The 10,000-nt window shown below is 54.1% G+C and overlaps 2 protein-coding genes across 2 annotated transcripts in view; both read left to right on the top strand.

Moving 5' to 3' along the window:
- Positions 1 to 1,781: 1,781 nt before the first annotated feature.
- Positions 1,782 to 6,140, top strand: LOC120311957 (GTPase IMAP family member 2-like). Its single transcript, XM_039352082.1, has 3 exons — positions 1,782 to 1,842; positions 3,743 to 3,802; positions 5,237 to 6,140. Exons 2-3 carry the CDS (start codon positions 3,787 to 3,789, stop codon positions 6,043 to 6,045), a joined length of 825 nt encoding a protein of 274 aa, XP_039208016.1. The 5' UTR covers positions 1,782 to 1,842; positions 3,743 to 3,786; the 3' UTR covers positions 6,046 to 6,140.
- Positions 6,141 to 8,665: 2,525 nt separating this feature from the next.
- LOC120311958 (GTPase IMAP family member 2-like) overlaps positions 8,666 to 10,000 on the top strand; it is a 5,142-nt gene continuing 3,807 nt past the window's right edge. Inside the window, exon 1 of the mRNA XM_039352083.1 lies at positions 8,666 to 8,884. The gene's annotated coding sequence lies outside the window, so the exon portion shown is untranslated. The remainder of the gene's footprint in view (positions 8,885 to 10,000) is intronic.

Raw genomic sequence — 10,000 nt, 5'->3', positions numbered from 1 at the left:
CATGCAGGGCCATAAAAGGGGACTTGGTCCGGGTGCCACCCGGGTGCAGCGGGGGGGCAAGGGGGGTCTTTCCACCCGTTATCTGTTGGCCTCCCCCCTTTGATTAATTCGTCGCTGTGCTACAAGCTGTTGGATCTAGTCCTGGAAACCTCTAGTAACCCTAATGGTGCCACTATTTCTCAACCTCAACAACTTTACGATGTGTGGACCTCAAGTCCCAGAATTCCTCAGCCAGCATGCTGGCTAGAGAATTCTGGGAGTTGAAGGCCACACATCTTAAAATTGCTGAGGTTGAGAAACACTGCGGCCTATCCCCTCTCCACCCTGGGGCTTTGCCTTCCCGTTCCCATCACTGCCCCACCAGGTTCCATCTCACACACACACACACACACACACACACACACACACACACACACACCCCTCCCGCCATGCCCTCTTGAATGGAAGAGAGCTGGAAGGGACCTTGGAGGTCTTCTAGTCCAGCCCCCTGCTCAAGCAGGAGAACCTATACCGTCTCAGACACTTGATGGTGCAGTATCTTCTGAAAAATCTCCAGTGACGGAGCGGAAGAAGGAAAAAAAGAAGAGAGCAGGGAGGGAGAAAGGAATAGAATAGAATAGAATAGAATAGATATTGGAATATAGAATGGAATAGAATAGAATAGGGAATAGAATAGAATAGAATAGAATAGAATAGAATAGAATAAGGAATAGAATAGAATAGAATAGAATAGAATAGAATAGAATAGAATAGAATAGAATAGAATAGAATAGAATATGGTCCCTTCCAATTCTTTATTCTATCAGGGTCTCCTGCTGGAGCAGGGGGCTAGAGTAGATGACCTCCCAGGGTCCTTCCAATTCTTTAGTGTATGATTCTGGAAGAGTCTCCTGCTCTAGCAGTGGGCTGGACTAGATGACCTTCAAGATCCCTCCCAGTTCTTTATTCTATGATTTTGGAAGGGTCTTCTGCTCTAGCAGTGGGCTGGACTAGATGACCTCTGAGGTCCCTCCCAATTCTTTATTCTATGATTTTGTCAGAGGCTCCCGCTCGAGCAGGGGGCTGGACTAGATGACCTCCCAGGTCCCTTTCAGTTCTTTAGTGTATGATTCTGGAAGGGTCTCCTGCTCTAGCGGGGGGCTGGACTAGATGACCTCCGAGGTCCCTTCCAATTCTTTAGTCTATGATTCTATCAGGGTCTCCTGCTGCAGCAGGGTGCTGGACTAGATGACCTCCCAGGTCCTTCCCAATTCTTTATTTAATGATTCCGGAAGGGTCTCCTGCTGCAGCAGGGGGCTGGACTAGATGACCTCCAAGGTCCAACTCCGGGGTTCTAAGTCCTAAGCTCGTCTTTCTCTCACTTTCTCTCTCCCCCCTCTCAATCAGCTTGATACTCATTTGAACTGTCCGTCTATCTATCTATCTATCTATCTATCTATCTATCTATCTATCTATCTATCTATCTATCTATCTATCTATCTATCTATCTATCATCTCTCTCTCTCTTTCTTTGTCTTTCGCTGTCTCTCTCTCTCTTGCTCCCTCTCTCTTTCTCTCACTTTCTCTCTCTCCCCCTCTCAGTAAGCTTGATCCTCATTTGAACTCCCCCCCCCTCTCTCTCTCTCTCTCTCTCTCTCTCACACACACACACACACACACACACACACACACACACACACACACACACACACACACGCAATCCTGGCAACCCTGTGGAGGGAACCTTGCCCCCTTCGGGCGGAGGGCGGGGGAAACGGCAGAAGCCTCAAGTTCCGCACCAGCGAAGCGGCCGACGGGACGGAGGCGCCTTCGAGACACCCCCCCCCCCATCGTCCCCCAGAGGTGAGCAACCCATCTCCCCCCCCCACATGACCCCTCCCGCCCCTCTGCAGCAGGTGGGCCCCCCCTATGGGGCTCTGTTGGGGCTCGTCAGGCGGGCCAGCCCCCCCCCCGCTTGAGCAGGAGACCCTGATTAGAATCGCCGAATACTGTGTAGAAGAGCTGGAAGGGACCTCCGAGGTCATCTAGACCAACCCCCTGCTCGAGCAGGACGAACCCTTACAGAACCGCTGCGTTGAAAGGGACCCGGGAGGCCTTCCCGTCCAACCCCCTGCTCGAGCACGAGGACCCTCCAAGAATCACAAAAAGCTGGAAGGGACCTCCGAGGTCATCTAGACCAACCCCCTGCTCGAGAAGGACCACCCTTACAGAACCGCTGAGCTGAAAGGGACCCGGGAGGTCCGCTCGAGCACGAGGACCCTCCAAGAAGCACAAGAGTTAAAAAGCTGGAAGGGACCTCCGAGGTCGTCTAGTCCAGCCCCCCCCCCCCCGGCTCCAGCAGGAGACCACAAAGGGCTGCCCCCCCCCACGTGACCCTCCCCCGCCCCGCCCCTCTCTGCAGCAGGTGCCCCCCCCCGTGGGGCTCTGTTGGGGCTCGTCAGGCCGGGCCACGAACCTGAGAGAATCCCAGAAGGGAAGAGCTGGAGGGGGGCTCCGGAGGTCATCTAGACCAGCCCGGGAGCTCTTCCAGTCCAACCCGCCGCTGGAGCAGAATAAAAAAAAAAGTTGGAAAGGGACCTGGGAGGTCATCTAATCCATCCCCCCGCTCGAGCAGGAGACCCGGACAGAGTCATAGAAGGACAGAGCTGGAAGGGACCTCGGAGGTCATCTAGTCCAACATCCCCCCCCCGCTCCAGCAGGAGACCCTCCCAGAACCACAGAATGAGTTATAGAAAGGACCTCGGAGGTCATCTAGTCCAACCCTCCAATCGAGCAGGAGACCCTGACAGAATCATAGAAGGAGAGAGCTGGAAGGGACGTGGGAGGTCATCTAGACCAACCCCCCCCCTGCTCGAGCAGCAGACGAGCGGCAGACCCTTACAGAATCAGGGGGAGGGACCGAATTTCACGGGGCCTGGGGAGATCACCAGAAGATGGGTGGGGAGGGGGCGGCAGCTGCCCCCTCTCAAGGGACCTCTCGCCAGACCGGCGACTCCCCCCCCCGCGCGGGAAAGGGAGGGGGGCAACCAGCGCCGGATTCCCCCCCCCCGCCGGGGGGAAGCTTGCTCCGTCCTTCCTTTCCTTTCGGGCGCTGTTTCTGAAAAGAGGGTGGTGGGGGGGACCCAATTGGAGTGGGAAGACCCCTCCCCAGCCCAGCCCCACCACCCCTGCTGGGGTCCCGCGGCTTCTCCGGGGGGGGGGCTGGCTCGGGGCCCGTGGGGGGGGAGGAAGCCGAGCGCTGTAGGAGCCCCACAGCCGGAGGGAAGGGGGGGCCAATCTGGAAACATCGGGCCACGTTGGCGAGCGGGGAGGGTCTTCTCCGTGGGGCAGGGGCTCCTGGGAGCCCGGCTTCCTCCCCCCCCCACGGCCCGGTGCTGCGCTCTTTCCCTCCCCGCCCCCGAGTATCCTGCAGGCTGCTTTGCAAGGGAGGGGGGCTGCGGTGGGGGTCCCCAGATGGGGAGGGCAGGGAATTGAGTCTGGGGTCTTCCGTAAGACACCCCCCCCGGGTGTGGCTTCCTGAGTCCGCTCGGCTGAGCGGCTTTGGGGGTGGGGGTCTTCCAAGGGGGGGGGCTGGCTGCGCCGCTCGCTGGTCAGAGCTGGAGGGTCGACCCCCGCCCCCGCCGAGGGGATCCACGCAGCCCCGCCGTGTCCTGGGATGGAGCCCCCCCCCCCCGACTCAGCCAGGAATTGAGAGGGAAAAAACGGCTTTGGGGTCTGCTTTCTCTCCCTCCCCCCCCCGCAGGGAATTCGGATTGCTGGCAGATCTGAACTGGCCTAAGGGAAGCCATGGACGTGGAGAAAGGTAACCCCCCCCCCAGTTATCCCGGAGGTTTTCTGGGAAACCCAGTGGAAGGGAGGGGGAGAGAGAGAGAGAGAGAGAGAGAGAGAGAGAGGGAGGGAGGGAGGGAGGGAGGGAGGGAGGGAAGGAAGGAAGGAAGGAAGGAAGGAAGGAAGGAAGGAAAAGAAAGAAAGAAAGAAAGAAAGAAAGAAAGAGAAAGGGAAGGGAGGGAGGGAGGGAGGAAAGAAAGAGAAAGAAAGAAAGAGAGAGAAAGAAAGAAAGAGAGAGGGAAGGGAAGGGAAAGGGAGGAGAGGGGAGGGAAGGGGAGAGGAGAAAAGAAAGAGAGCAAGAGAGAGAGAGAGAGAGAGAGAAAGAAAGGTGAGTGGGAGGGAGGAGGGAAGGAAAGAAATAAAAGAAAGGAAAGAAAGAAAGGAAGGGAGAGGAGAGGAGAAAAGAAAGAGAGAGAGAGAGAAAGAAAGAAAGGTGAGTGGGAGGGAGGGAGGGATGAAGAGAAGAAATAAAAGGAAAGAAAGAAAGAAAGAAAGAAAGGAAGGAAGGAAGAAAGGAAGGGAAACAGAAAAAGAAAGAGAGGGGAAAAAAGGAAAGGGGAGGGGAGGGGAGAAGAGAAAGAGAGAGAGAAAGATGGGAGGGAGGGAGGGAAGGAAGGAAAAAAGAAAGGGAAGAAAAGAAAGAAAGAAAGAAAGAAAGAAAGAAAGAAAGAAAGAAAGGGAAGGGAGAGGAGGGAAGGAGAAGGGAAGGGAAAGAGAAAAAGAAAGAGAGAGGAAGGGAAGGGAAGGAAAGGAAAGGGGAGGGGAGGGGAGGGGAGAAAGAGAGAAAGAAACAAAGGTGGGAGGGAGGGAGGAAGGAAGGAGGAAAAGAAATAAATAAAAGAAAGGAAAGAAAGAAAAAAAGAAAGAAAGAGAAAGGGAAGGAAAGGAGGGAGGGAGAAGGGAAGGGAAAGAAAAAAAGAAAGAAAGAGAAAGGGAAGGAAAGGAGGGAGGGAGAAGGGAAGGGAAAGAGAAAAAGAAAGAGAGGAAGGGAAGGAAAGGAGAGGGAAGGGGAGGGAAGGGAAAGGGAGGGGAGGAGGGAAGGAGACATGAAGGGAGAGAGACAGGGGGAAGGGAAGAAAGAAGGAAGGAAGGGAAGGAAGGAAGGGAAGGAATGGAAGAAAAGAAAGGGGAGGGAAGGGAAAGATGGAAAGAGACATGAAGGGAGAGACAGAGGGGGAGGGGAAGAAAGAAAGGAGGGAGGGAAGGAAGGAAGGAAGGGAAGAAAGGAAGGAAGGAAGGAAGGAAGGAAGGAAGGAAGGAAGGAAGGAAGGAAGGAAGGAAGGAAGGAAGGGTGGATCAAGGCTACACGGATGCCAGTCTTTCTCTAATGTTGTCTTCAGACGTCCCTCCTGGGCGGGTGTGAAATCTCTGGATTCCTTGGTGTAACTGTTGTCTTTCAAACTCCCAGGAGAGGAACTCCGGCTCATCCTGGTGGGGAAGACCGGAGGCGGGAAGAGCGCCACGGGCAACACCATCCTCGGCCGGAAGGAGTTCGAGTCCACCTTGGGGCCAAACGCCACCACCCTGAGGTGCCAAAGGGGGCAGGGAACCTGGCAGGGCAGGAAGGTCTCCGTGGTTGACACGCCCGGCCTTTTCGATTCGGCAAACTACAATGAGATTGTGCGACGTGAGATCGTGGCTTGCGTCGAACTCTCCCGGCCCGGCCCCCACGCCCTGATCTTGGTGACCCAGGTGGGGCGCTTCACCGCGGAAGATGCGGCTGCCGCAAACTGTGTCTGGGATATCTTTGGGGCCGAGTCCGCCAGGCACACCATCCTCCTCTTCACCTGCCTGGAGGATCTGGAAGGGGCCTCCCTGCAGGAGTACATCCGAAAGTCCGACAACCAGAACCTGTGGGACCTGATCCGGCGGTGCGGGAACCGCTTTTGTGGGTTCGACAACAAGGCCGCGGGAGCCGAGCGAGAGAGGCAGGTCTCGGAGCTGATGGCGACGGTGCAGAGCGTCGTTTCCGAGAACCGTGGGCGCTACTACGTCAACCGGCTGTACGGGGAACCCAGCCTACGGGACGAGCACGTCAGGATCTTCGTCGAGCAGAACCGAAAGCCGGGCAGAAGCCTCATCTGGCTGCTCTTCCTCCCACTCCGGTTGGCCTGTTGGGTAGGCAGAACGGCGTATTCCATCCTGAGAATTGTGTGTTCTGTCACGAAAAAGGTATTCGTCGCGGTGTTTCGCTGGCTTTTCCCCGCACGTCTTTGAAGAACAACTTTATTTTTTTTGCCGCAAAATCCAGAAACGGCGTGGTTCGTAATTCCCTTTTCTTTCTTCGAGAAATAAACAATGGCAGACCTGCACATCTGGTGTCGTCTCTGCTTCTCCTTCGCCATTGACTGCTGAAATGGGCGGGGGGGGGGTTCAGCTGGGGGGGGGGTCTTCCCTGCCCATCCTGGGGTCCAGCGAGAGAAGCGGGTCCTTATCTTTAAAGATCTTCCTCCATCTTCTCAAGGGCACCAGGATCCTGCCCCACAGCCCCTCAACGCCAGCCCGGCCCCACATCCTTGCCTTCGCCCCAGTCCAACCCAGTTTCCCCAGTATCAAAGGGGTGTTTCCCCCCATAAGCCAAGAGCATCCCGGGTGGGTGACGTCCGTTCTGCACACGCGAGGGGAATTCAGCGTGTTGGTCATCCTTCCCACTTAGTCCAATTAGCCAAAAAAGGACTCCTCGTTCTCCCCACCCAAGGAAATACTTTACAGATTAGAGCAGGGGTCCCCAACCACCCAATCTGTGGACCGGTACCAGGCCATGACATGCCAGAAACCAGTCCGTGCAAACAGGTGGAATCCCATCCACGGAGACGCAGGCAACACGTGAAACCACACTCCTTCTGGTCTGCGGTAAAACCTCTCTCCACGGAACCGGTCCCCGGTACCCAAAAGGTTGTCGGGAGGGGGGGTGCTGGATCAGACCAGGCAGAATCTGTTGGTTTGGCGCCATGACGACGCAATGAACTTTCCCTTTTCCTCTGGCCAACCCCTCCCCCTCCCTGTATTATCGGTCCACGTCCAATTAAAAGTTCTCAGGCTGTTTTGGAAAGGGACCCTGCGGTTGTGTCGATCAGCTCTGCCGTCCATCGCTGGAGGTGGGAGGAAATCCATGCCTGCAGGTGTATGTCATGGGAAATTGGGAGGGGGGAATGACGACTGGACACCGATGGACTGGTCAAGGGCAGGGGGTGGGGGGCAGAGCAGGGAAAGGGGGAAAAAGGCAAACTTTGTGCAGGAATACTTTGTGCGGGAATACTTTGCTTACAGTGTAACTGCTGGACTTTAGGAAGAGAAGCTTTCGCTTCAAGGAATGGAGTCGAGGGTGTTTCTTTCCGAAAGTTGGGGTGAGCCTGACACATTTTGAGCTCGGTATATATTCTCTCACGGGTTTCCATCACCTAAGCCAGGGGTACCCAACCTTCCTGGGTTGGCGGCCCGGTGGGAGAGGGAGGGGCAGGCGCCTTATGCGCGTGTGCACAAACATGAATATGGCTACACGTGCGCGTGCATGCGCACACACACAGGCCGCGAGCGGGCGCGCCCTGCCACTCTCAGCGACGCCGGTATCTGTGTGAGGCTTGTGACGCCGACGACGCCAGGCTCGCGGCGATACGACTACCGGCACGAGGATCGTACGGCAGCAACCCCGTGTGAGGCTCACGCCACGGCCTGCGTGAGAGTCGCAGCAACGGAGGAATGAGAGGGGGTGAGCACACGCACACAGGTGCATGCGCTGCTCAGCTACTCCCTCCTTCTCTCCCTCTTTTTTCTTTCTTACTCTCTCTCTCTCCCTCCTTTCTTTCGTTCACTTTCTATATTTCTGTCTTCCTTCTTTCTTTTTCTTTTTCTCCCTCTTCCTCCCTCCCTCCCTCCTTCCTTTCTTTCTTTCTTTCTTTCTTTCTTTTTCTCTCCCTCCCTTTTTCTTTCTTTCTCTTTCTTTCTATATTTCTGTCTGTCTTCCTCCCTCCCTTCTTTTTCTTTCTTTCTTTCCCTCTTCATCCCTCCCTCCCTCCCTTCCTTTCTTTCTTTCCTTCTTTCTTTCTAATTTCTATATTTCTATGTCTTTCTCCATCCCTTCTTTCTTTCTTTCTTTCTTTCTTTCTTTCTCTCCATCTTCTCTCCCTCCCTTTCTTTCTTTCTTTCTCTCTCTCCCTCTTCCTTTCCCTCCTTTCTTTCTTTCCTTCTTTCTTTCTAATTTCTATATTTCTGTTTCTCCGTCCCTTCTTTCTTTCTTTTTCTTTTTCTTTCTTTTTTCTTTCTTTCTTTCTCCCTCTTCCTCCCTCCCTCCCTCCTTTCTTTCTCCCTCTTCCTCTTCCTCCCTCCCTCACTTCTTTTTCTTTCTTTCTTTCTCTCCCTCTTTCTCCCTCCCTCCCTGTCTTTCATTCTTCCCTTCTTTCTTTCTAATTTCTATACTTCTGTCTTTCTCCATCCCTTCCTTCTTTCTTTCTCTCTTTCTTCCTTTCTTTCTCTCACTCTCCCTCCCTTTCTTTCTTTCTCTCTTTCTTTCTGTCCTTCTTCCTCCCTCCATCCCTCCCTCCTTCCTTCCTTCCTTCCTTCCTCTCTCTCTCTCTCTCTCTCTCTCTTTCTTTCCCTCCCTCTCTTTCTCCCTCCCTCCCTCCCACTTTCCACCCTCCCACCGCCTACACTTGCCGGCGGCAATTCCCGCGCGTGATTCCCAGGTGGCCCCGCGCGCAAAGGAAAGTTCCCAGGAAAGGGAATTCAACTCCCTCCCCCCCCCCTTCGCTTCGGTTTCCCCCCCCCCTTCCCCGACCCACGGGATCCGCTGACAGCGAATCACGAGCCCCGCAGGCGAAGCGAAGGCCCCGCCCCCACGGAACCCACGCCCGACCCAAGCAGGAGAGAGAGAAGTTGGAAGGGGCCTCGGAGGTCATCCAGTCCAACCCCCCCCCTGCGCGGGCCGAGCCAAGCTCGGCCGGCCTCTGCCCGGCCTGACTTTCCCTCTCGCGCGGCACTTTCGCTTTCGGTTCCCCAGGCGCCGCCCGAAGTGCGCGAGGCTTTTCCTGGCGAAGTTGCGCGCATCCCAGGCGCGAAGGTGACGGGGGGGGGGCGCTGGTTTTGCGTGGGGGGGGAACGAGGAAGGGGGGGCGAGGGGCGAGGAAGGGGGGCGATCCCAGCGGCGGGGGGAGGGTCTCCCCCGTCCCTCAACTTCGCCTCCGAAGCTTTCGAGGGGGAGGGTACGCAGCAGGAAAGGGGGGTGTCTGTCTCGGTGCGCCTCTTTCTTTCTTTCTTTGTCTGTCTTCCTCTTTCTTTCTCTTTTCTCTTTTCTCTTTCTTTCTTTCTTTCTCCCTCCCTCCCTCTTTCTTTCTTTCTTTCTTTGTCTCTCTGTCTGTCTGTCTTCCTCTTTCTTTCTTTGTCTTCCTCTTTCTTTCTCTTTTCTCTTTCTTTCTTTCTTTCTTTCTCCCTCCCTCTTTCTTTCTTTCTTTCTTTCTTTCTTTGTCTCTCTGTCTGTCTGTCTTCCTCTTTCTTTCTTTGTCTGTCTTCCTCTTTCTTTCTCTTTTCTTTCTTCTTTCTTTCTCCCTCCCTCTTTCTTTCTTTCTTTCTTTGTCTCTGTCTATCTTCCTCCTTCTTTCTTTCTCTTTTCTCTTCTTTCTTTCTTTCTCCCTCCCCCCTTTCTTTCTTTCTATATTTCTTTCTTTCTCCCTCCCTCCCTCTTTCTTTCTTTCTTTCTATCTGTCTTCTCTCTTCCTCCCTCTTTCTTACTTTCTCTCTCGCTCCCTCCATTTTCTTTCTTTCTTTCTCTGTCTGTCTTTCTGTCTTTCTGTCTTTCTTTCTCTTTTCTCTTTCTTCTTTTTCCCTCCCTCCCTCCTTTCTCTTTCTCCCTTCCTCCCTCCCTCCATCCTTTTTCTTTCTTTCTTTCTTTCTTTCTTTCTCTTTCTTTCTATATTTCTGTCTGTCTTTCTCCCTCCCTTTCTTTCTTTTTCTCTCTCGCTCCCTTCATTCTTTCTTTCTTTCTTTCTGTGTTTCTTTCTATATTTCTGTCTGTCTTCCTCCCTTTCTTTCTTTCTTTCTTCTTTCTTTCTTTCTCCCTTCCTCCATCCCTCCATCCTTTCTTTCTTTCTTTCTCTTTCTTTCTATATTTCTCTTTCTTTCTCCCTCCCTCTTTCTTTCTTTTTCTTTCTCTCTCGCTCCCTTCATTCTTTCTTTCTTT

Source organism: Crotalus tigris, unplaced genomic scaffold (assembly GCF_016545835.1).
Source record: "Crotalus tigris isolate CLP2741 ecotype Arizona unplaced genomic scaffold, ASM1654583v1 scf7180000018403.257466, whole genome shotgun sequence".
Classification (NCBI taxonomy): Eukaryota; Metazoa; Chordata; class Lepidosauria; order Squamata; family Viperidae; genus Crotalus; species Crotalus tigris.
Note: the sequence above shows the minus strand (reverse complement) of the source record. Positions and strands in the feature narration are given on the sequence as shown.